The sequence below is a fragment of the Coregonus clupeaformis genome, chromosome 11, assembly GCF_020615455.1.
Source record: "Coregonus clupeaformis isolate EN_2021a chromosome 11, ASM2061545v1, whole genome shotgun sequence".
Lineage (NCBI taxonomy): Eukaryota > Metazoa > Chordata > Actinopteri > Salmoniformes > Salmonidae > Coregonus > Coregonus clupeaformis.
The window spans coordinates 17,643,654-17,668,657 of record NC_059202.1 but is presented as its reverse complement, the minus strand read 5'-3'; the positions used below and the strand labels follow the sequence as shown (position 1 = coordinate 17,668,657).

General features: G+C 43.8%; 1 protein-coding gene and 5 non-coding genes across 7 annotated transcripts; all 6 read left to right on the top strand.

Annotated features, from left to right (window-relative positions):
• The first annotated feature begins 1,739 nt into the window (after nucleotides 1-1,739).
• LOC121577109 (nucleolin) lies at nucleotides 1,740-9,305 on the top strand. Of its 2 annotated transcripts, none has more exons than XM_041890884.2 (16): nucleotides 1,740-1,878; nucleotides 2,927-3,019; nucleotides 3,103-3,217; nucleotides 3,429-3,545; nucleotides 3,919-4,020; nucleotides 4,307-4,456; nucleotides 4,920-5,003; nucleotides 5,196-5,322; nucleotides 5,685-5,821; nucleotides 6,282-6,408; nucleotides 6,506-6,642; nucleotides 6,844-6,976; nucleotides 7,297-7,442; nucleotides 7,594-7,723; nucleotides 8,090-8,379; nucleotides 8,575-9,305. In XM_041890884.2, exons 1-16 carry the CDS (start codon nucleotides 1,861-1,863, stop codon nucleotides 8,634-8,636), a joined length of 1,968 nt encoding a protein of 655 aa, XP_041746818.2. In that variant the 5' UTR covers nucleotides 1,740-1,860; the 3' UTR covers nucleotides 8,637-9,305. The 2 variants fall into 2 exon arrangements, with proteins under 2 accessions (XP_041746818.2, XP_041746817.2); XM_041890883.2 differs by having other exon boundaries at nucleotides 3,919-4,059.
• Nucleotides 3,646-3,780, top strand: LOC123492020. Its single transcript, XR_006661590.1, has one exon. It is a non-coding gene; the product is annotated as a small nucleolar RNA SNORA57 (small nucleolar RNA).
• LOC123492017 lies at nucleotides 4,154-4,226 on the top strand. Its single transcript, XR_006661587.1, has one exon. It is a non-coding gene; the product is annotated as a small nucleolar RNA SNORD82 (small nucleolar RNA).
• LOC123492018 lies at nucleotides 5,053-5,125 on the top strand. Its single transcript, XR_006661588.1, has one exon. It is a non-coding gene; the product is annotated as a small nucleolar RNA SNORD82 (small nucleolar RNA).
• Nucleotides 5,476-5,610, top strand: LOC123492019. Its single transcript, XR_006661589.1, has one exon. It is a non-coding gene; the product is annotated as a small nucleolar RNA SNORA57 (small nucleolar RNA).
• LOC121577483 lies at nucleotides 7,085-7,216 on the top strand. The gene has a single exon (XR_006002634.1). It is a non-coding gene; the product is annotated as a small nucleolar RNA SNORA75 (small nucleolar RNA).
• Nucleotides 9,306-25,004: the final 15,699 nt, after the last annotated feature.

The window sequence follows — 25,004 nt, the reverse complement described above, 5'->3', positions numbered from 1 at the left end:
TCAAACGTGGTTTCCATTTGTTTGTGTTTGATACCGTTCCATTAATTCCATTCCAGCCTTTATATCGAGCCCGTCCTCCTATAGCTCCTCCCACCAGCCTCCACTGGTTGATATGCAGCTGGAGAGACCATGTGGTTAAAATCGAAACAGCTGTGTATGAATACAAAGGGTCATTTCAATGTAGAATTTTTAACCACCTTCGAGCAATTTATTGAGCATTCTGGTATATTATTGGACATATCGACACATAATATAATTCTAGCTGTCTAGATAAGTGGCATGTAACTAGAATGCATAATGGCATTAAAAGATTTTTAGGCATGTTGGACAAAGGACGCTTCATGCATAGCATACATAGCCCAAGCCCCGAGGGTATTAATTAGAATTTTTTTTTTTTTTGCAGTTATGTAATTATTCGATGTTTTTAAATGGATGGACCAGTACCATGAACAAATACATTTAATTTAAATATCAAACGTGTGCACGTCAAGAACGTACGCAGACACTATGCAAAAGTTTGATCTGTGAGTGGAGGAGATTGTAATGTGGGCGGAGTACAGTGCACGCGCAGAGCAGGAAAGTAAGTGTGTGGCCTAAAAAGTTTGTTCACCAGGCTCGAGCAAAGTCTGTACAGTATGAAGAAACTGCTTCTACAAAATAAATCCCCAATCACGCTTGTAGACGACATTGGCTAGCTAAACACATGCGCAGATTCACATCATCTGGTCTAACGGTCGTTATAAAGGAGATTTTGACGAAAATGTAAACGTGTCAGTTTGTCACTTTCACTAGGTTGCAGAAATAACATGTTCCAACAACTTAAGACATTGGCTCGAATCTAGGTTGTGCCTTTAGATTTCGAGGAAATTACCAACTAAGGAATAATTTTTCACTTCAAACCCCAAACCCCGGCCTGGTCTACTTCACAAGCGTTTCTGGAAGGCTCGTGATGTGGCCTCTGGGTTTAGAAACTCTGTGGCTCAAGCGCTGCGCAGATTCGCTGATCTTTATTAGATATGAAGCGTAGCAAGTCTTTATCATTAGACCAGTCACAGTTCTGTTGTATAACATCGAGTTGATATAGATCAGATAATTAGCGCAGCGCTGATCATCAGCACGCCATAGTCAAGAAGAAGCACGTGGTTGAAAAGCAGCTGGAGTAGACCACGTGGCTCAAATCGAAACAGCTGTGTATGAATACAAAGGGTCATTTCAATCTAGAATTTTTAACCACCTTAGAGCAATTTATTGAGCATTCTGGTATATTATTGGACAAATCGACACATAATGCAATTTTAGCTGTCTAATAGCTAGGTGGCATGTAAAAATATATACATAATGGCATAACAAGATGTATAGCATTGTGGACTAAGGACGCTTCACCATTGTAGGCTTACATTGGACATGCATAGCATAGCCCAAGCCGCAAGGGTATTAATTTGATTTTTTATTATTATTTTTTGCAGTTATATAATTAGTCCGATGTTTTTTAAATGGGGTGGACCTGTATGATGAACAAAGAAAGGCAATTTAAATATCAAGCGTGTGATTCACGATGCCGATTCGTTTATTCACGTTCGAGTACTGCGTTTGGGCTTGTTTATCAAGTGCAAATCCGCGTGCATGTGAAGGCCATACGCAGACACTATGCAAATGTCCGATCTGTGAGTGGAGGAGATTGTTATTGTGGGCGGAGTACAGTGGCCGCGCAGAGCAGGAAAGTAACCCGCGCGTCTCCCTACGTATCTGTCTTTCTTCCTCGGTGTTCCTCAGAGTAGGTTGGGACACGTGCAGCGAGCAGTAATCGTTTGACCTTATTCTACACGTCCATTTCGTCGAAACGCAACACACAGCAGAACCATGGTGAAATTAGCGAAGGTAAGAAACGTGCGTATAATGTATGTTCGTGACTCAATCGTGTGGTTTGTCAATGCGGGTGTTTTTCATCCAAAATGAAGTTCCTGAATTGCAGAAGACGACAGCCCGACATGAGAAAATGGCAGAGAAACACGCATTATGTTGGGCTGTCCATTCATTCTACTACCTGGTTTAACATTTATATTGCGTTAAGTCTGATACATCGTAGTTTTTGTGGCCGTAAATAATTATTGGAGATTAAGAAGTTAAAAACGTTTTCTCGACCCAGATTTGATAAGCCGTTTTCTCATTGCACTCTGTTCTTACAGTTGTGCCTAAAATGGCCATACATGCGCGTTCGCGAATCAAGCGTGCTCTTTTCATACCCTGCCTGGTGGTTAGCTAGCTCCCTGCCTGGTGGTTAGCTAGCTCGCTAACTAGTCAATTACAGAAATATATAAGTTATTAAATGTGTGTGTTTTATGGAGTAATGAGAAGTTATTTTAGTAGTGTAATTTTCATTTAAGAGAAGCTGTAGTTGGAACTTCCGTAAGGCAATGTGCTGCCACACGTTTTAGCTAGCTAATGCTAACTAGCTAGCTTAGAAACATGTTTGCGGTCTGTTTAGTTCTTTATTTATGAGCTGAATCTCTTCAACCGGGCATATTGCTAGATAAAAACGTGGCGACAATACATTGACAAGCCAATTTAGCCGACAACAAAACTAATTAACGTTAGCAGCTAGCTAGCGCCGTACTTTTGAGCTCCACGTGGGTTGTGCGCCTGCCCCCAAATGCCACACGAGGTGCATGCCCCAAAGTTGGCAAGTTACAAGCCAAGTCCAGACAAACATGACCCGCATGAACGGTTTGTCACATTTGCATGACATTGCCACTAATTAAATGAATAGGTAGGTTACTGGCTAACATTAATATACGTTTCGTTTTATAAATGTCATGTGTTCACAGCAAGTCACGTTTGCTTTCAGTTGTATAGCTCACAAAACCATTCGACAATTTTAAACACATACCTACTTTTAATGCTGAACCCGCGTTTCTAACTTTCACAGGCAGCAAAGAAACAAGCTAACCCCAAGAAAAAGGCCCCACCACCTCCTAAAGAGGTGGAAGAGGAATCCAGTGAAGAAGAAAGTGAGGAAGAGGTAAGACAGACCACCCATGTGGACCCCCCCACCCCCCCAAATAAAATGTGTTTTAATGTGTTAACAATATTAATATATTCCAGGCCCCACCGAAAGCAGTAGCGAAGAAGGCTGTCACACCAGCCAAACCAGTACCCAAAGCGGCTAAAAATGGCAAAGCAGCAAAAAAAGCAGAAAGCGAAGAGGATGATGACTCCGGTAAGAATGTGTCATTTTATGTACTTTGACTATAAAGATAATTTTAATGGTAGATATTAAATTAAGCTCTCACTCAGCAGCATTCATTTTTAAACAAACTATTTAAACACAATTGAAATTATATTATTTGTAAGGCTACTTGTATGGACCATCAACAATTGTAGTTTTGGTGAATGAAATTACACTGCCCTGACACTTAATGCCATTTCAGAGGAAGAGTCTGAGGAGGAAGCCCCCCCACCCAAGAAGACCCCAGCCAAAGCCACACCTGCAAAGAAAGCTCCAGCCAAGGCAGAAGAGTCAGATGATGACGATGACGACGACGATGGTACGAGTCTCTCCCCCATATTTATTCTTATTGGGTTGGGGACACAAGGGTTATAGTTTGACAGAGTATACATTTACTTGACTACTAGGAACCAGGATCCCCTCCATTTCTTGGCACACCTGTAGTTGCTCAGTACACATGTGTGATTGTACGGAGGTAGAACAAAGCCAGTGCTATGTCTTCGGTACCAGTGTGTTATTGTCTACTGGTCCTATCCTCAATCGCTGGCACACTTACAAGTAATGAACTGGGCCTTTACAATAAACCCATAGAATATTTTTTTATTCAAATGGGCCTGGGGCCTCAGCTTTAAGTGGTTTCTACCACAGACTGCAAAAGCTGATGTTTTTTAATGGTACTCTTTTATATGTAGATGAAGAATCAGAGGAGGAGGCCCCACCCCCAAAGAAGGGTGCTGTCAAGCCCTCAGTGAAGGTCACTGCAGCTAAGGAGGAGTCTGACGACGACGACGATGGTAAGGATGGGGGCCCGCTGCCGATCTTGAGCGGTGCACGTAAGTCTTGTCAAGAATGGGCGGCATGCAAAATCGGGGTAGTACATTCAATGTGGTACAGGCCACACTGGCAGATAGTGGTCATCTGAGTGCGAGCACACTTGATGAACAACAAGGGACTTAATACTGAATGTATTTGATGTCGCTACTTATTTGATCTGATGTGCCCAATCCCTGGTTAGTAAATTGCCTGTGGTTGTTGATTTGGGTCTCTTGTGAGGCTAAAGCCATCTGCTGTGCCTTCCAGACTCTGAGGAAGAGGAGATGGACACCACCCCGGCCCCCGCAGCAAAGAAAGCAGGCATGGTTAAGGCTAAGGAGGAGTCTGAAGATGATGATGATGATGACGAAGATGATGATGAGGATGACGAGGAGGAGGATGATGATGAGGAAGATGGTAAGTAATAGTGACTTGTCTTTTTTTCTTCCTCCTTTCTCCTCTTTCATTCATTTGGTGAAAGGGGTGGCTTGGACTCCGGCAGTCGTCGCAATCTGGGGTTATTGCACGTTCACGTGTTAGTCGGAACTCTGAAATGTCCGTAGATAAACACGTGCCACTTATCAACCAGTTATCAAGTCGGACATTTCAGTTTCCCTAGTTCTGACTAGCAGGTGAACGCGGCATTAGCCCCAGCTTACACCTTTTGGCGTTGGCACATCTAAGGGAGAAAGGGCTTGGACTGAAATGCATCAAGGCCATAGATTTTTCTTTTCAGGGCCAGTTATGACGCAAACGTTTCTTCCTGACACTGACGATTTCAAAGATATTTAAGTACAGAGCTGGTCTATACAAAAGGTCCCCTCCCACCTCTGTTATTTGGTGAAGGTTTTTGAGTCATATTCAGGTTGTTTTGTTTCAGAGGCCCCAGCGACACCTGCAAAGAGAAAGGCTGACAACAAAAAGGAGACCCCGCCTGCCAAGAAGGCCAAGTCAGAGAGCGACGGTAACGCCTTACATTCAGCCCTTCAACACCAGCTCCAACATTTAATCACAGTACACATGATGAACAACAAGGGACTTAATACTGATTCATTTGATGTCACCTTCATATTATTCTGACTGTTCACAGGTTTGCCGTTGATGACAATAATAATTTAAAGCATAACCTCATTGAGAAATGTTTTCCCCCACTCAGAAACGTTCTGTCTATTTGTCGGCAACCTGAACTCAAACAAGGACTTTGATGAAATCAAAGAAGCCTTGGCAGCTTTCTTCTCAAAGAAGAACCTTGAAGTTCAGGACGTCAGACTTGGCGCATCAAAGTAAGTGATGGTGGATTCCTGTGTTATGATGATCCGCTCAGGACTTCTGATAAATATTAGAAAATAATCATTCCTGCTTTTCAATTGGCCAGACAAAAATGACTAGTACTTGATGGGATAAGCTAGTTGATTTGACTTTAGTCACCAGGATCCCCTCCATTTCTTGGCACACCTGTAATTGCTCAGTACTCAGGTGTGATTGTACGGAGGTAGAACAAAGCCAGTGCTATGTCTTCGGTACCAGTGTGTTATTGTCTACTGGTCCTATCCTCAATCGCTGGCACACTTGAAAAAAAAAAAGACAAAGAACCATAACTGGCTTTATATGCAGTCTTCTAATGCACACTTATCTTACGCACCAGGAAGTTTGGCTACGTGGAGTTTGCCTCAGCGGAGGACATGCAGACAGCCATGGAGCTGAACGGCAAGAAGTTCATGGGACAGGAGTTGAAGATGGACAAGGCCCGCAGCAAAGGGGACTCCCAAGAGGACAAGAAAGGTGGGGTGCCTTTCCCTGCCCCTTGGCGGCAGTAATAAAGCCGTCGCCATCTGCGCCCGTTCCAAGTCTAGATTTACGGTTTTATTACTTCTGAACAAAGTTAACTTTGCAAGATGTTTTTGTTTCTTGCTTGAACAGATGCTAGGGTTATATTATGACTAAGTCGCTTTGGATAAAAGCGTCTGCTAAATGGCATATTATATTATATTTGGTTGTGATCTTTGCAAAATAACTATTTTGGATGCAGCAGTTGGCGAAGAGCTGTTTTTTACTGGCTGAAGTATTTGCGATGATGACAGAAACATATTAGGCAGGACTTCATACGATCCTTAAGAAATCCCCCGTGTTCTGCCACCGACTTGTGCACATCGCCCTCTTGTGTCAATGTTCTCAAACCAAACCGGTCTATACTGTACCATCACCATGGGAATATACATGCTCACCGTCTCTCTTCTAACAGACAGGGATGCACGGACCTTGTTTGTGAAGAACCTGCCCTTCTCGGCCACACAAGACGACCTGAGGGAAGTGTTTGCGGACGCCGTTGAAATCAGAATACCCCCGGGCCAGGATGGTTCCAACAGAGGGTGAGGACCCACCTTTTTCCCCCCTGGTTAATGTATTTGCATTGTGTATCTGTTCTCGGATTAGTAAACATAACCAAATTGTATTTTCCCCCCACAGCATTGCCTACATTGAGTTCAAGACTGAGGCCGTTGCGGACCAGATGCTAACGGAGGCCCAGGGTGCCGATGTCCAGGGACGCTCCATCATGGTCGACTACACAGGCAACAAAAGCCAGAAAGGAGCCAGACCAGCAGGTACGCAGCACCAACGAGAGGATGTTTTTAAGTTCTTCGATCAGGACCAGTCGTGATGCAAACTTCTCTTCCTGAAACTATGTGACGATTTCAAAGATAGTCAAGTACTGAAAATACTGGTCTGTGCAAATATACTTTCATAGTGCTGGTGCACGCCAACATCCACCCTGATAGCCCATCTTGCTCCTTATTCGCTCTCAGCCCAGGCAGCTGCTGAAAGCAAGACCCTCATCGTGAACAACCTGTCCTACAGTGCTACAGAAGACTCACTCCAGAGTGCATTCGAAGGGGCCGTTTCCATCAGAGTACCACAGAACAACGGCAGGCCCAAAGGGTGAGTGGGGGGGGGGGTTCCCGTTGCACAGCTGCATCAATATTTCCTGTTTTTTTTGGGGGGGGCAAACCGTAGTGTTCTATTGGATGGGTCAGACCACACCATCAGGGCTTCTCATGAGCTCCTCTCTGCCAATCAGTGGCGTTGTACGGATTCGCACGAGAAGTAGAGACTTAATCACAAGTTGAACAGGCACCCTTAATCTCAACAGGTGTTGCCCATGTCTGCTGTGAAACAATTTAACGCTTCATCAATTAACACCCACCCCCACCTCCAAGTGTTTAGTAAAGTTCCTGAAACTATTTCTGTCTCCTGTGCAGGTTTGCCTTTGTGGAGTTTGAGAGTGCGGAGGCAGCCAAGGAGGCGTTGGAGAACCTTAATGGAACCGAGATCGAGGGCAGGCAAATCCGGCTAGAGTACAGCCAGAACAGTGGCGGCAGAGACGCTGGAGGCAGAGGAGGATCCGGTAGGTTTTATACCCTTTATAGTGGTTAGATCTGAACCTTTCCCCCATTTCTTCAGAAATGTTTAGAAGTCGCTCTGGATAAGAACGTCTGCAAAATGACTGAAATGTAAATGATCGTACCATTGTTAACATTTTTTCCCTCCTTTGCCAGGAGGTCCCACAAAAACCCTGTTTGTCAGAGGGCTTTCTGAAGACACCACAGACCAGTCGCTCAGAGACGCCTTTGACAGTGCCACCGGGGCCAGAGTGGTCACAGACCGTGACACAGGCAATTCTAAATGGTAAATGGTCGCTCTGGATGAGAGCGTCCGCTAAATGACTTAAATGTGTTAATTGTCACACTGCTATAGCCGTTAACTTCTCATGAGCTCCTCCTGTCCACACAGTGACGGTGAATGGATTCGCACGAGAAGTAGAGCCAAATCGCAGTCAAACAGGCGCCTACCTTGACCTCAGTGGCAGTTTGCCCATGTCTGATGTGAAACACAATATAGATGGTAGCGGTAGCATCTAGTTGTTACTGAAGGAGGGCTGCATTTGCATTGCAAATCAATTGTGCTTTTGAGGTGTCGCCATTTTTGCTTTTCTGCAGACATTAATTTCTCTTTCCTCCCTTCAATTCTTTCAACTTCCTGCCCCCCCTCCAGCTTTGGCTTTGTCGACTTTGACAGCGAGAACGACTGCAAGGCAGCCAAAGAGGCCATGGAGGGCGGCGAGATTGACGGCAGCAGCGTGAACCTGGACTACGCCAAGCCCAAGGGCGACAGCGGTGGATTCCGTGGGGGTCGGGGAGGCTTCGGCGGTGGCAGGGGAGGTCGCGGTGGTGGATTTGGCCGTGGTGGCGGCGGCGGTTTCGGCGGTGGCAGGGGAGGTCGCGGCGGTGGCTTTAGAGGGGGTAGAGGAGGTGACCGTGGGGGTGGACGTGGTGGGTTCAGAGGTAAGATTCGGTGTGGCTCTTGTTTAAAGTGTTGCCTAGCTCCTGTTTGGACCAGATATGATGGATACTTTTCACTCTGATACCCTGTGATGAATCTCATAGATAGTAGGTACTGATCTGGTCTAGCAGTTGGTAATACTCTGTGCTGCTTTCAAAGGAACGGACCATGACTTGTTTTTTTCTTTCCCCCCCTAGGTGGAAGAGGCGGTGGATTCGGAGACAAGCCCCAGGGCAAGAAGATCAAGTTTGACGATTAAAATCCCTGTCTTTTACTGTTTTGAAAAGACTCTGTTTTCATCACCGTACCTATACGCTGGCAGAGCCTTTTGGACATTCCAGAAAGCTTAATTGATATATAACTGTAAGGGCTCTCTAGCCCCCCCCACCCCCACCACCACCAAACCCTCTTCACCCTCTCTGCTTGAGAGCTGCCTGTGAGTTTTGAAATGGCCCATCTGCATCCTGCATCATCCATATGAGTTTATTTTTGTTTTTCCAAAAGAGTAAATGGAATGTCTGGCAACTCTGTTTGCAGTGGGGGGGGGAAAAAAGCCCTGTTTGTTCAGGTACATATTGTACATTTAACAATTTGTATTTCCTTTTACCTTTTGTAAGAAAGTGCTGTGTCCTTATGTTTTTGTTATAGTTTGCTCTAGGTGCGACTGTTTTACCGTAAAATGTGCAAGGCGTATTGTAATGGAAGGAAAGATTAAATCAGCCCATGTCTGTTGGGCGTTTAGAATCTGGTAAATTGGTGTTTTGTCATGTTTTGGGTGGGGTACAGTCAATGTCTTAGAGGTACCAGAGGCTTCAAATAACATTTAAAAGTGTAACATATATTTGTAGTGCGTTGACTAAATCTTGCTGTTTGAAAATGTACGGTTTTCACAAATGTGATAACTGAATAAACTGAAGTGGTGATTTTTTTTTTAAAGTCTTTCGACCTTTCCTTTCATAATACTCTGGAGCTTCCAAAGAATAATTCGATATTTACTTTTCCTGCAAGGGAACTTTTTTTGAAGTGGTTCAAAAACGACCTTGTGACAGTAAGTTAGGACCTCAATGAATAATGACATTCTATTAGCTAAAGCTAGCTAATTATTTTAGATATTTAGGAAAAATCCATTGAGGCCAAGATCTCAATGGTGCCCTGAACACAGTAAAACAACAATGGGGGGGGGCTCAATTTACACAACTTCTACTCAGTTCTTAATGCTGCTCATACAATTTTTATGTAAATTGCTCCAGCGGTGAGTTGTTAACTAAAGGTGGATTTCGTGTTGCGTTAAAGCCTGAATTCAAATACACTTTTCCTCCGATCTACACAAGACACCCCCATAACGACAAAGTAAAAACATGTTTTTTTCACCTTTTATTGAAAATGAAATAAAGAAATCGCTTGCATGGGTACTGCATTTTACACACCTTACTCAATGGACGTTGGCAGTGATTACAGCCGAGTCTGGGTGAGCAAGCTTTGTGTGCCTGTTGTACAATATTTGCTCATTTTCAAAACTGTCAAATGGGTTGATCATTGCTAGGCAACCATTTTCAGGTCATGCCATGTATTTTCAAGCAGATTTCATTAAGCGAACTAGGCAACACAGGATGCATGTTTTGGAATATTTATATTCTGTACAGGCTTCCTTTTCGCTCTGTCAATTAGGTTGGTATTCTGGAGTAACTACAATGTCGATCCATCCTCAGGTTTCCTTCCTCTCTGGCAACTGAGTTAGGAAGGACGTCTTTGTAGTGCCTTGGTGTATCTTCCTAAGTGTAATGAATAATTTCACCATGCTCAAAGGGATATTCAATGTCTGTATTTAATTTTTTGCCAAACTTCCAATAGGTGCCCTCCCTGGTCTTGATTGAATCTGTATTTGAAATTCATTACTCGATTGAGGGACCTTATAGATAATTCATTGTATGTGTGGGGTACAGGGATTAGGTAGTCATAAAACATTTTTAAACACTATGGTTGCACAATGAGTCCATGCAATTTGTGCTCTGAACTTGTTTAGGCTTGCTATAAAGGGGTTGAATACTTATTGACTCAAGACATTTCAGCTTTTCATTTTGTATTAATTTGTAAAAATGTCAAATAACGTAATTGGGTCCCTCTGACCTTTTTAAAGTATATTTTAATAACTGGTCACCAAAATCTAAATTGAAATATCCCCTGTAATGAAGTATAAGACATGTTACATTAATTTCCTCTTTAATATCAAAAAATATATTGTTTTCAACTGACACCAAGCATTTTGTCATGTCCTCTGTGGCCTTTTGTACTTAGGATATGACTAATAAAATATGCAAATAATCTATTCATTCTGTCATTGGTGTTAGCATCTATTTGTGCTCTTTTGCTGAGAATATATTTTTCCCAAATAAATGCATGATTATTGACTTACATCACACTAATTAGTTGCGTACCTCAGTCTACCCTCGACCCTGTTGTGCCAACCAATCTCCCCCCATAACAACAGTGAACTTATCCTTATGTGACATCATCAGCTGGAAGTGACCTCATACAAGTCTTTTGAACAACATGGTGCAAAGACAGGCAAGTTATCACAACCTTTTATATCTAAATTTCATAGATTTGTATTGTTAGATTGGGGTCGTCGGGCTTAACAACTCAACTCTGTTACATAAAATAAAGATAGAAACTATATATATATTTTGTTTATTCCAAAAAGATATGCAATTTCTTAATTTCATGCATGCCATGTGGTCTCCTGTTCTTCACCAGATGAGGAACAGTGGCCATTTTGAGGCAAAAAAACTCAACCCTGTCACGCTCAACTCTGTTACTTGTTTGATCATAACAGGGTTGTATGTCACTTTGTTATCCAATTATTCAAATTAATTATTATGGTTTATCTTCATTCTCATAACCACATGCATATGTTGACTGTAATGTTGTCCATGTTAAGATTACGTACAGTAGTCCATTAGAGTGATGCCACCGGAGAGAACATTCTATTCTTGTCAATCAACATTTTTGCTTAGATTTTCACATCATCAAATCTAAAGTAAATTGACCTGAAAATCTTTATATATGTGGATATGCCATTTGATCAGGGAAGGCAGCTGAGGGGAGGACGGCTTATAATAATGGCTGGAATGGAGCAAATGGAATGGAGTCAAAGCATGTGTTTGATGTATTTGATACCATTCCACTGATACCACCCCAGCCATTACCACGAGCCAGTCCTCCCCAATTAAGGTACCACCAACCTCCTGTTTAACTGATATATTGTGGTGTCAGCTGCATGAGCTCAACACAGAAGCAACTCGACTGCAAGTGCTTCAACACACAGCATTTCCGTTTCAGCAAGAAGGTGCCAACTGCTGCACCACAGCCAGTCAGTGAAGGAAACCCACAGTGGGGAAGTCCAGGGCTGCTTGGGCAGTGGTGTAGTGTCAGATACGATGAAGACCCGCAGTGTATATCCAGGCATCATCTTTAACACAGATGAAACGCATGTCCAGGATCAAAACCGGATTATTCTGGCCTGCTCGTGATGACAATCCACTGGTATCTTTTTGATGATGTCCTTGAAATGATTCCACCACCCCAGCCTGTGACATCCCGCCACGTAAAGATCTTGAACGAGGCGTGGGCCAGACATTCAGGATGAACGCCATGAAGCAAGAGGCACACACACACACACACCCCAAAAGTATCTACCTACCTGTGAGACCTGCTCCATGGTGCACACACACAGACGCACACAGAACATACCCCAAAGCCACAGCCTGCCAATAGGAAGTGTACCCAGTGGGAACCCAGCCTGTTGTGTTTCAACAGGCAGGCCAAGGTCTCTTCGAGTCTTTCCATACATCCAGTAGCTGTTGTGTGTAGAAGTTGGCCGTGATGACAGTGCTGTTGTAACAGCAGTTCTGGGAGCCTACATACCCCTGAAAAAGGTTATAATGTTCACACAATGTTTTTATGATTCTGATTACCTGTTCTGACCTGTTGACCTGTTCTTATGACCTGTTGACCTGTTCTAATGTCCTGTTGACCTGTTCTGATGACCTGTTCTAATGTCCTGTTGACCTGTTCTTATGACCTGTTCTGACCTGTTGACCTGTTCTGATGACCTGTTGACCTGATCTAATGTCCTGTTGACCTGTTCTGACCTGTTGACCTGTTCTGACCTATTGAACTGTTCTGATGACCAGTTGACCTGTTCTGATTACCTGTTCTGATGACCTGTTGACCTGTTCTGGTGACCAGTTGACCTGTTCTGATGACCTGTTCTGATGACCTGTTGACCTGTTCTGATGACCTGTTGACCTGTTCTGATGACCTGTTCTGGCCTGTTCTGATGTCCTGTTGACCTGTTCTGATGACCTGTTCAATGTTATTAATGTCTGCTATGTTTTTGTTTGTTTAGTGCAGTTGGGTTAATAAAGCTCTGTTTAATTCAAATTGATATCTGTTGTCTTCATTACATGGTTATATCTATGAAATACTATTTTCATTGTAAATATTGGAGTGAATTTGAATGTAAACAAAACCAATTTATATATTTACATTTACATTTTAGTCATTTCAGGGGTGGCAGGTAGCTTAGTGGTTAAGAGCGTTGTGTCAGTAACCGAAAAGTTGCTGGTTCTAATCCCCGAGCCGACTAGGTGAAAAATCTGTCGATGTGCCCTTGAGCAAGGCACTTAACCCTAATTGCTCCTGTAAGTCGCTCTGGATAAGAGTGTCTGCTAAATGACAAGGAGCAGTTAGGGTTAGTATTTGTCACTTCAACCTGTTACCCTAGTCTCAACCGACCACCTTCCGGAGACACTTGAAACCCCACCTCTTTAAGGAATACCTGGGATAGGATAAAGTAATCCTTCTACCCCACCCCAAAGAAAAGAAAAAAAACATATTGTAAAGTGGTTATCCCACTGGCTATAAGGTGAATGAACCAATTTGTAAGTCGCTCTGGATAAGAGCGTCTGCTAAATGATGTAAATGTAATGAGGGAAATAAGTATTTGACCCCCTCTCAATCAGAAAGATTTCTGGCTCCCAGGTGTCTTTTATACAGGTAACGAGCTGAGATTAGGAGTACACTCTTAAAGGGAGTGCTCCTAATCTCAGTTTGTCACCTGTATAAAAGACACCTGTCCACAGAAGCAATCAATCTATCAGATTCCATACTCTCCACCATGGCCAAGACCAAAGAGCTCTCCAAGGATGTCAGGGACAAGATTGTAGACCTACACGGCTGGAATGGGCTACAAGACCATCGCCAAGCAGCTTGGTGAGAAGGTGACAACAGTTGGTGTGATTATTCGCAAATGGAAGAAACGCAAAATAACTGTCAATCTCCCTTGGCCTGGGGCTCCATGCAAGATCTCACCTCGTGGAGTTGCAATGATCATGAGAACGGTGAGGAATCAGCCCAGAACTACGCGGGAGGATCTGGTCAATGATCTCAAGGCAGCTGGGACCATAGTCACCAAGAAAACAATTGGTAACACACTACGCCGTGAAGGACTGAAATCCTGCAGCGCCCGCAAGGTCCCCCTGCTCAAGAAAGCACATATACAGGCCCGTCTGAAGTTTGCCAATGAACATCTGAATGATTCAGAGGAGAACTGGGTGAAAGTGTTGTGGTCAGATGAGACCAAAATCGAGCTCTTTGGCATCAACTCAACTCGCCGTGTTTGGAGGAGGAGGAATGCTGCCTATGACCCCAAGAACACCATCCCCACCGTCAAACATGGAGGTGGAATCATTATGCTTTGGGGGTGTTTTTCTGCTAAGGGGACAGGACAACTTCACCGCATCAAAGGGACGATGGACGGGGCCATGAACCGTCAAATCTTGGGTGAGAACCTCCTTCCCTCAGCCAGGGCATTGAAAATGGGTCGTGGATGGGTATTCCAGCATGACAATGACCCAAAACACACGGCCAAGGTAACAAAGGAGTGGCTCAAGAAGAAGCACATTAAGGTCCTGGAGTGCCTAGCCAGTCTCCAGACCTTAATCCCATAGAAAATCTGTGGAGGGAGCTGAAGATTCGAGTTGCCAAACATCAGCCTCGAAACCTTAATGACTTGGAGAAGATCTGCAAAGAGGAGTGGAACAAAATCCCTCCTGAGATGTATGCAAACCTGGTGGCCAACTACAAGAAACGTCTGACCTCTGTGATTGCCAACAAGGGTTTTGCCACCAAGTACTAAGTCATGTTTTGCAGAGGGGTCAAATACGTATTTCCCTCATTAAAATGCAAATAAATTCATAACATTTTTGTTATGCGTTTTTCTGGATTTTTTTGTTGTTATTCTGTCTCTCACTGTTCAAATAAACCTACCATTAAAATTATAGACTGATCATGTCTTTGTCAGTGGGCAAACGTACAAAATCAGCAGGGGATCAAATACTTTTTTCCCTCACTGTACATCCCACCCTGAATGTAAGCCAGGGCGGGATCAGCCAGCGGCAGCTTCCCGCATGCGCGATTCATTTGCACTCTGGACGTGGAGGGGTGAACATCTCCTGCTCTGACTGCAGCTGGGAGGGACTGCTGCGCAAGGACTGGGCCGCCTGTGAGTGCTTTGGGACGGGGGTGGGGCCCACGGCAGCACCCGCTGCTCGTTGAGAAGAGTAAGAACGATACGTGCTTTCACGTCAGAGTCTCCAAAAGTCTCCAATAACACCAGAAAAAGTCGCTAGATTTGTCGCTAGTCGATTTTTTGAAAATGTGTCGCTAGAGGGGTCTGAATACTCGCTAAATATAGCGACAAAGTTGCTAAGTTGGCAACACTGGGTGAAACACATGCCCTGCATGTTCCAGAATGACAACAACTCACCTGATTGGTCAGAAGAAAAAGCTCTGTCCACCAGAGCTCGTGTTATTCTGTGCTGCTTGCTTGCAGAGTATTATTTTTTTTACAACTGCTAAACTTTTGGCACAGTTTAGTCGCAAAATTCTGAGCGCACAAATTCCACATGGGCAAATATATACTAAACAAAAATATAAACGCAACATGTAAAGTGTTGGTCCTATGTTTCATGAGCTGAATTTAAAAATCCCAGAAATTTTCCATACGTACAAAAAGCTTATTTCTCTCAAATTTTGTGCACAAATTTGTTTACATCCCTGTTAGTGAGCATTTCTCCTTTGCCAAGATAATTCATCCACCTGACAGGTGTGGCATATCAAGAAGCTGATTAAACAGCATGATAATTACACAGGTGCACCTTGTGCTGGTGACAGTAAAAGGCCACTCTAAAATGTGCAGTTTTGTCACACAACACAATGCCTTCAATGTCGTTTTAGAGAATTTGGTAGTAGGTCCAACCGGCCTCACAACCACAGACCACGTGTAACCACGCCAACCCAGGACCTCCACATCCAGCTTCTTCACCTGCGGGATCGTGGGGGTAATAAAGCAATTTTGTGGGGAAAAAACGAATTCTGATTGGCTGGGCCTGGCTCCCTAGTGGCTGGGCCTGGCTGCCAAGTGGATGGGCTTTTGCCCTCCAAGGCCCACCCATTGCTACACCCCTGCCCACTCCATAGATTAGGGCCTAATGAATTAATTTCAATTGACTGATTTCCTTATATGAACTGTAACTCAGTAAATTCTTTGAAATTGTTGCATGTTTTGATTTGATATTTGATGTTGCTTTTATATTTTTGTTCAGTATAACTTTGATTCACAGAAGAGTCACCAGTCGCAAGTTAAGTAAATGAGTTGCGTTCATTCTCAAATTTAGTTGCATACTTGCAAATCTTATCGAAGGTATTCACATATCAACTTACATGTTTGCAAGTGTTGTTGCATTTATTTGCAAAAGAAGTTAAATGTTTGCCCAAAAAAATATAAACTACAGAACTCATTATACAGGTGCAACTCATATTGTAGGTGTGCAAATCATACTTTACATTCTTTTATAATAATTACGTCATTAATATACCTCCATATGTAACCACAGAGTATCTAAACCCAGAGACGCAACATCGCGTGGTCAAGAATGTTATTGCAAGAACACTGTAACATTGCAATGAGATTTATATTGGAAAAACATCCTGCGCCTTGAATGTAGGCCTTGGAGAAAATAAATGTACTGTTAGACGTCAAGATATCTCCTCGCCAGTTGCGAGACACTTTATAGAACAAAATAATTCCATTAATTAATTGCGTTGCGTCGGTATCGAAAAAGTTTTCAACCAACCAGGGCTTTTTGCAAAGCAACAAAGTAATGTTGCAGCTTTAACAACGTCTGTGCTACAGTTGGGGCAATGGCTTACATAACAGTGTCGTCTGCATACAGATGAATATTACAAGTTTGAACAGATAGACCAGTGTTATTTATATAAATAGTAAAGAGAACAGGTAACCAATAGCGACCGCTGCACTACACCTTTCGTAATATACACGAAACTAGATTTAACACCACTAAACTGATTATTGATTAACCTGTCCATGCCTGGTTATTGATTAATCTCTCCACAAGGTGGCAGTCTCATTATGCTATTCATACAGAGCAGGGCATACTTCAAACAAGCTGTATATTAGACTTTAGAGTCCTGGAAATATCTGTTAAACTTAATTTTTAACCAGTGCATGGTTTCCTAATGGGAAGTAGTCCCGGATCTGGCAGCAGTTAAATTCTGAGGCTCCGTAGCCTGGGTCTGCAAATTCGTGCAGTATTTTTGAAGGAACTTGGATTTAGGTTTATGTGACATTGCTAATATATTTTTGGCATTTAATAACTATGAGGGGAAATCTGACCTGAGTTAAACAAACGTAAATGAAACTTACTTCCCTATTTATGGACTTTTCTCTCTAGGTGTATTCTGACTTTGAATTTAAGCACGAGAATAGCATGCTATTCACCTGCTATTGATTTGGGGTGGAGTTTTAAGAAATGAAGGTGTGAAGGAGGTGTGTACAGATGAACCATATTCTGACTTTGATTTAATTCCCTTATAATTCCACCACCTTTACCCGCGAGGAACCATGAATAAGGTCGAGCAAACCTGCCGGTTTCAAGTGGGAAAAACATCTACTTGATCTTTTCCGATGTAATCTCCATGAACTGTAATTTATTAATTTGAAGAGCTATTGATAAGAACTAGGTAAATGAGTAATCCGTTTGGAGAAGGAGATTGTAAATACACATAGCAATTGTTTTAAATGATTTTCTACTTATGATCCCGGGAGACAAATGTGAAACCAGTCATATGGAAGTAAACTGAAAATCATATTAACATGACATGTATTGCAGCCCCTTTTCCACAGTGAAGTAGGCTATAAATAGCTGTGCCATTATTCAGAATTTTGATTGTATGACACAGCTTTTCTCAGTTATATTTTACAATTTTGTTGAATATTACCATGTTGAATATTGAATACTATTGGGTGCCACCGTCAGTAATACCTGCATACATTTATAACTGTCACTAGTGTTAGTTACCTCCCTTTCTTTACTGGCACATCCGTGTAGTTGTTCATGAGGGCTGCTAGCAATAGTGGATCATATACAGTATGAAAAATGTATGCACTCACTAACTGTAAGTCGTTCTGGATAAGAGCGTCTGCTAAATGACTAAAATGTACATGTAAAAAATGTAAAATGTAAATATTAGCCTAACGTTATGCAATAACGTGGGACATGTAGCCTATTTGAATCATTATGGAACTCAGACCACACGTAGCAGTTTAAACCTGGAGCCTGGTGAACGGTTCATGGCAACTGGACCGTTGTCATACAGTTCCATGATTAGTGAGGATTAGGGTAGATTGTTCAATGAATGCAAACTCCACACGAAAATCAGCGAGTGGGAGGGTTTTCAGCAGTCAATTTTCTATTGGAGTTTTCATTCAATAGGGTACATTTATTGCGCCAAGTATTGCGCCATGCGTCGGGTTCAAACTGTTATCTTAAGCCATCCCTTCAAATATGGTTTACCTTCTTGTAGTTTGAATTTTGTCGACAGACTCACTAGAATATATTGAGAGAACGGGTTCAGAATATTAGGGATCAATTAAAGAAACCCATCTAAATACATGCATAATCGTCTCCGTTTCAGCACCAATTGGTACATTTAAAAATACTCCGATCTTGTAGATTATTTAGGTTAAGGAAAGTATTTATGAATCATAAAAACAGGTTTGGATAGCCTTTAAACTCGAAAGAAAGAAAACGGTGGTTTGATTCATTCTGAAAATTGCCACATTCAGTTCTTCAACCCATGGCAATGTTGGAAGATTAGTGTACAATATAATTATAATAGGGAGAACAGTGTACAATAGTAGGCTACACCCTCGTCTATTGCCTGCACTAACCATGGAACTGTGTGATGACACGGCCAAGTATTGCGCCATGCGTCGGGTTCAAACTGTTACCGCTTGGTCGATCTAATTACCCTATAGGTATTTTTTTAAATATATATTATCAACTGTTACTAATGCTCGTCAGCCACAACCACACGGCCGTGACGCGTTTACAGAGGAACCACATGAAGGGAAACGAAACAATGTAATTAAATTGAATGATAATGTAGGCTATACCAGCTAAAGGGAACTAACAGTAAATTGGCAGTTGAGTGTGGTAATGTGTGGTTATTAGGCCTACTGTTATGGGTGGAAGATGGCACATTGATGCCATCTGTTGGTAAATGTTCATTACTGCAACTCCAGTGTTTTACCGGGGTACTTGAGATACCCGGATGTATTGCAATATACTGAACAAGACTGGTTACTCGCATCAATGCCTCTGCCTCGTTATTTAACATTCAAACATGGTGTCAGAGTCGGATAACTAACCATGCTTTCCGCAAATTAGAGTCACCTGTTCTGGTTTTAAAAAGCTTAGTTGAGTAAAACTTCTCCGGAATTGTCCTTAGCTAGATTGAGTTTGCTAGTTAGCTTCAGTGTTGTTAGCACCCCGTTTAGACATGGCAGCGAACATTTCCCCTCCCGCCGTTATGAAGCTCAGCGGAGATTGGAGCACAAACTGGGATACGTTTAGAGGTGAATGGGAGGACTATGCACTAGCAACGGGACTTCGGGAAAAGGACGATGAGGTAGTGGCTGCCACTTTGAGGACTATAATGGGAGCAGAATGCCGACACGTATACAAACACAACCTGAACCTAACAGCAGCTCAGCAAGGTAACGCTACAGCTATTCTTGATGCTCTCGAACTTTACTTTAAGCCAGCAAAGAACGTTATCTACGAGCGTTATGTTTTCGGGTTGTTGCAAACAGGAGGACGGGGAGTCCATTGACAGCTTTGTCACTAAGCTAAGGGAAAAGGCAGCTACATGTGACTATGGTGCTTTAAGAGATGAACTGATCAGAGACAAGATAGTGCTTGGCATAACTGATGAGGGCACCCGCAGACGTTTGCTGAGAGAACGTGACCTGACACTAGTCTTGGCAGTGGAGACATGCCGTGCAGCAGAGCTTACGGATATACAGATAAGGTCCATGGAGCTAGAAAGGCAACATATGGACAATGTCAATGCTACATTCAGGCAGCCAGTAAAGAAATTTCCTTTTGCCACAGCTAATGCTAATACTACAGCCAACTCTGCAGTAGACAACCCCAATGCATGCCGATATTGTGGCATTTCTCATGGACGAGGAAAAGAACACTGCCCAGCCTATGGAAAAATATGCAAATCCTGTGGTACAGCTAATCACTTCGCAAGGGCCTGCATGAAAAGCAAGAGAAAGGAGGGTAAAGTGCACTCCATTGAAATAAACACAGATGAAGGGAACAACAGCACAGAGGATGTATATGCTAGCGAGTGCATAGGGGCAGTAAGGGCAAAAGGGAAAAAAATGGTTTGTCACTCTGCTACTTAATAATAAACCACAGCAATGCCAGCTAGATTCAGGGGCCACATGTAACGTTATGAGCCTTAAAGATAAAAGGAGGCTCGCGCCCAGAGACAAACTCACACAGAGTAGCACCAAGCTGAAACTGTATTCAGGCCAGTTCATGACCTCTTTAGGCCTGTTTGTGACAGAGTGTGTTTTACGTGGCCAGAAACACACTCTTGAGTTTGAAATAGTTGAGGCTAGTCAACAGCCATTACTGTCAGGTTCTACATGCGAGCGCCTTGGGCTTATTAACTTCACCATCCCAGCTGATCTTAACATTATAGACAAAGTCCAGGCTGGGCCCCTGAGCAAGGAGACACTCCTAAGCAAGTACCATGATGTCTTCAACGCACCGGTCGAGTCAGTTCCCGGCGAAGTCCACTTTGAGTTGGATGCAGCAATCCAGCCTGTCCAGTGTGCACCTCGCAATGTACCAGTGGCCATGAAAGCAGCTACAAAGGCTTAGCTTGACAAATACGAAGCAGATGGCCACATCATATCCGTCACCGAGCCTACAGACTGGATAAGTAATATGGTTATCGTCAAGAAACCAGACAAGCTACGGATATGCATAGATCCTAAACACCTCAACCGGGCTCTGAGACGTTCACATTACATTATGCCCACGTTGGAGGATGCTCTTTACAAGCTCCCAAAGGCCAGAGTCTTCACGCTCGTGGACGCCAGAGATGCCTTCCTGCAGTGCAAGCTTGACGAGTCCAGCAGCTACATGACCACCTTTTGGACACCCTGGGGCAGGAAGAGGTGGTTGAAGCTCCCGTTTGGTGTCTCCGTGGCTCCAGAGGTGTATCAGCGGAAACAGCACGAGCTGTTGATGGGACTCAGCGGCGTGGAACCCATAGCAGATGACATCCTCGTAGTGGGCTGTGGGGACAGTGATGAGGAGGCAGAATGTGACCATGACGCCAAGCTGCTGGCCCTGATGGTCAGATGCAGACAGGTCAAGCTAAGGCTAAGCATAAAAAAGCTTCAGTTTAAAGTGCCAGAGGTTCGCTTTCATGGGCACATCTTGTCCTCCACCGGATTGAAGGCGGATCCAGAAAAAGTGAAGGCTGTCTTGGATATGCCCCACCCATCTGACGTGAAGGCAGTGCAGCGCTTCGTCGGATTCGTCACCTACCTGGCCAAGTTCCTACCGCGGCTCTCTGAAGTGTGTGAACCACTAAGGAGGCTCATGGACAAGGACACCATCTGGCATTGGCTCCCAAAACATGACACAGCGGTGAGGGAAATAAAACAACTGGTCACCCAGACACCTGTACTGCGATACTACGATGTGTCAAAACCTGTCACGATTCAGAGTGACTCAAGCCAGTATGGACTGGGCTGTTGCCTCATGCAAGAGGGCCAGCCTGTGGCATTCGCCTCTAGGGCACTCACTCCAACAGAGCAGAACTATGCCCAGATAGAGAAGGAGTGCCTCAGCATTGTGTTTGCATGCCAACGCTTCCACCACTACCTGTACGGGCGTGACAATATTACCGCAGAGACAGATCACAAGCCCCTTATTGCTATATTCAGCAAGCCTCTCCTGAATGCCCCGAAACGACTGCAGAGCATGCTACTGGCCCTACAAAACTACAACCTCAAGGTGGTGTATAAGCCAGGGCCAGAGATGTATGTGAGTGACACGCTCAGCAGGGCTACTGCATCAGGCACTCACACACGCTCCATGCATGAACAACACGCAGTGTGCAGCTTACAAACAGAGCAAGTGGATGTTGAACACATCAACCAGGCTGACTACCTCAATGTTACGGACCAGCGCCTTATACAAATCAGACAGCACACAGACAGGGACGAGCAACTCCAGGCATTGAGGTCTGTGATTCTGATGGGCTGGCCCGACTGCAAGGAAGAAACTGCTTTAGCCACCAGAGAATATTGGCCAGCCAAAGAAGAGCTCATTGTTCAAAACGGAGTAATATTCAAGGGTCAGAGAGTCGTTATTCCCCGGTCTCTGCGCCCTGAGATGTTGGCGCGCGTGCACTCAAGTCACATAGGAGGTGAGGCCTGTTACAGACAAGCACGTGACACACTGTATTGGCCAGGAATGCAGAGTGAAATCAAAGACTATGTCAGTAAATGCACAATCTGCAATGAATATGCCATTGAGCAACAGAGAGAGACGATGATGTCCCACGAGCTACCAATGCGCCCCTGGCAGATAGTAAGTCTAGATCTCTTCCAGCACAGTGGCAAAGACTTTCTGCTGGTAGTTGATCATTACTCAGACTTCTGGGAGATTGACCTCCTCCCCGACCTCTCAGCAGAGACAACGATCAAACGCTGCAAGGCTCAGTTTGCCTGCTATGGCCAGCCAGATAGGGTAATTTCAGATAATGGACTCCAATTCTCCGGATGTGAGTTCGAAAATTTGCTGCAGAATGGGAATTCGAGCACGTCACTTCATCACCACGACACCCAAAAGCTAATGGGAAGGCTGAGTCGGCAGTCAAAATTGCAAAGAACCTCTGCAAAAAAGCTCTGCGAGAGGGCAAAGATGCCTGGAAAGCAATCCTGCAATGGCGCAATACCCCGACAGAAGGCATGGATAGCAGCCCGGCCCAGCGCCTCATGGCACGGCGTTTAAAAGCAGCTCTGCCAGTAGCAAGCACTCTCCTGGAGCCATGTGTGGTGACAGACGTGCTGGTGAAGCTACGTCACAGAAGACAGGTCTCCAAGTTCATCTACGACAAATCAGCAAAAGACTTACCTGAGCTCAGGGTGGGTGAAACGGTGCGAATGAAGCCACTACCAGGGGACCAGACAGGCCTCTGGAGACTCGGATCCTGTGTACAGAAAGTGGCACCACGCTCCTACTTGGTCGAAGTGAATGGATCACTGTACCGTCGTAACAGGGTTGACCTTCGGATTGCTGAGCCAGCATCTACTCAGAACTCGGATGGTCATAGGGGTCGCATGACAAAAGACGGAACCCCAGCAAGTCACATGGGGCCTGAGGCACTGGGCGAAGAGCCAGGGGATCACAGGTCGGCCACTCCCTCACCCATCAATACTCCCCTTAGACAGTCAGGTGACACGCCTGTGCGGGAGCCCGCAGTCCACGCAGACAAGCCCCCTGTCTTTTCACGCTGCGGGCGTCTGTCCCAGCCACCAAAAATACTCAATCTGTAGGTTTCCCATTAGGGATTGTTGACAGACAGAGATAAAAGTGAAGAGAGTATCAAAATGTGTTAAGTGGTTAATAAAAAATAAAAATAAAAATAAAATACTTAACTGTTCATGTTGGAAATTACTACTAGGTTTGTTTTGTTAGTGAATTGACAGCTACTGTCCTATTTTATAAAAGGGAAGATGTTATGGGTGGAAGATGGCACATTGATGCCATCTGTTGGTAAATGTTCATTACTGCAACTCCAGTGTTTTACCGGGGTACTTGAGATACCCGGATGTATTGCAATATACTGAACAAGACTGGTTACTCGCATCAATGCCTCTGCCTCGTTATTTAACATTCAAACACCTACTGACGGTCGATACTGATAGTGGCTAATATTTAACATGATAGAAATAGGGAACAGAGAAAGTCGAGGTAGCCTATAATTAAGACATTCGAGAAGTATCTATCCCTGCAAGTTAAAAGTCCGTACAATTTAAATTCTGCATAATGACACAGCATTTCATAAACTTTACTGTGGAAAAGTTGATATGTTGATATGCTTCAGTTTGCTGCCATATGACTCATATCTCCACCGACAAATGTGAAACGAGTCACATGGCAGCAAACTGAAGCATATCAACATATCAACCGAATTACATTAAATAAATACATCTTGTGATAATGATTCCAAACAGGAAAAGTAGCTAATATAAGCAACATTGCGATGCATCATATTTTATTGCAGAAGACGACAGTGCCCATTAATTTCAGCAGGGGCCACTAACATCTTTGGTTTGGCGTTAGAATAACTAAAGATGGACAACTCAGGCAAAACCAAAGTTTGTCTTCTTCAATGCAGCCTCCATCCAATGGCCTATCAACTATGGAAAACTATGGGACATATTTATATCTTCCAGTTAGATACACAGAAATGAGTGAGGTTGCTGGAGTTTCAACCAGGAATGAAGTTGTTGCTCAAAAGGGCTGTTCACTTAGTCCTTTGAGTATGTAATTATACTGAACAAAAATCCAAACGCAGCATGCAACAATTTCAACAATTTTTACTGAGTTACAGTTCATATAAAGAAATCAGTCAATTTAAATAAATAAATTAGCCCCTAATCTATGGATTTCACTTGACTTGGCAGGGGCACAGCCATGGGTGGGCCTGGGAGGGCATAGGCCCATCCACTTGCGAGCCAGGCCCACACATGGTGGAGCCAGACCCAACCAATCAGAATGAGTTTTTCCCCACAAAAGGGATTTATTACAGACAGAAATACTCTGCAGTTTCATCAGCTGTCCGGGTGGCTGGTCTCAGACGATCCCGCAGGTGAAGAAGCCAGATGTGGAGAACCTGGGCTGACATGGTTACATGTGGTCTGCGGTTGTGAGGCCGGTTGGACATTCGACCAAATTCTCAAAACGACCTTGGAGAGAATGGTAGAGAATTGAACATTCAATTCTCTGGCAGCAGCTCTGGTGGACATTCCTGCAGTCAGCATGCCAATTGCACGCTCCCTCAAAACTTGAGACATCTGTGGCACTGTGTTGTGTGACAAAACTGGACATCTTAGAGTGGCATTTTATTGTCCCCAGCACAAGGTGCACCTGTGTAATGA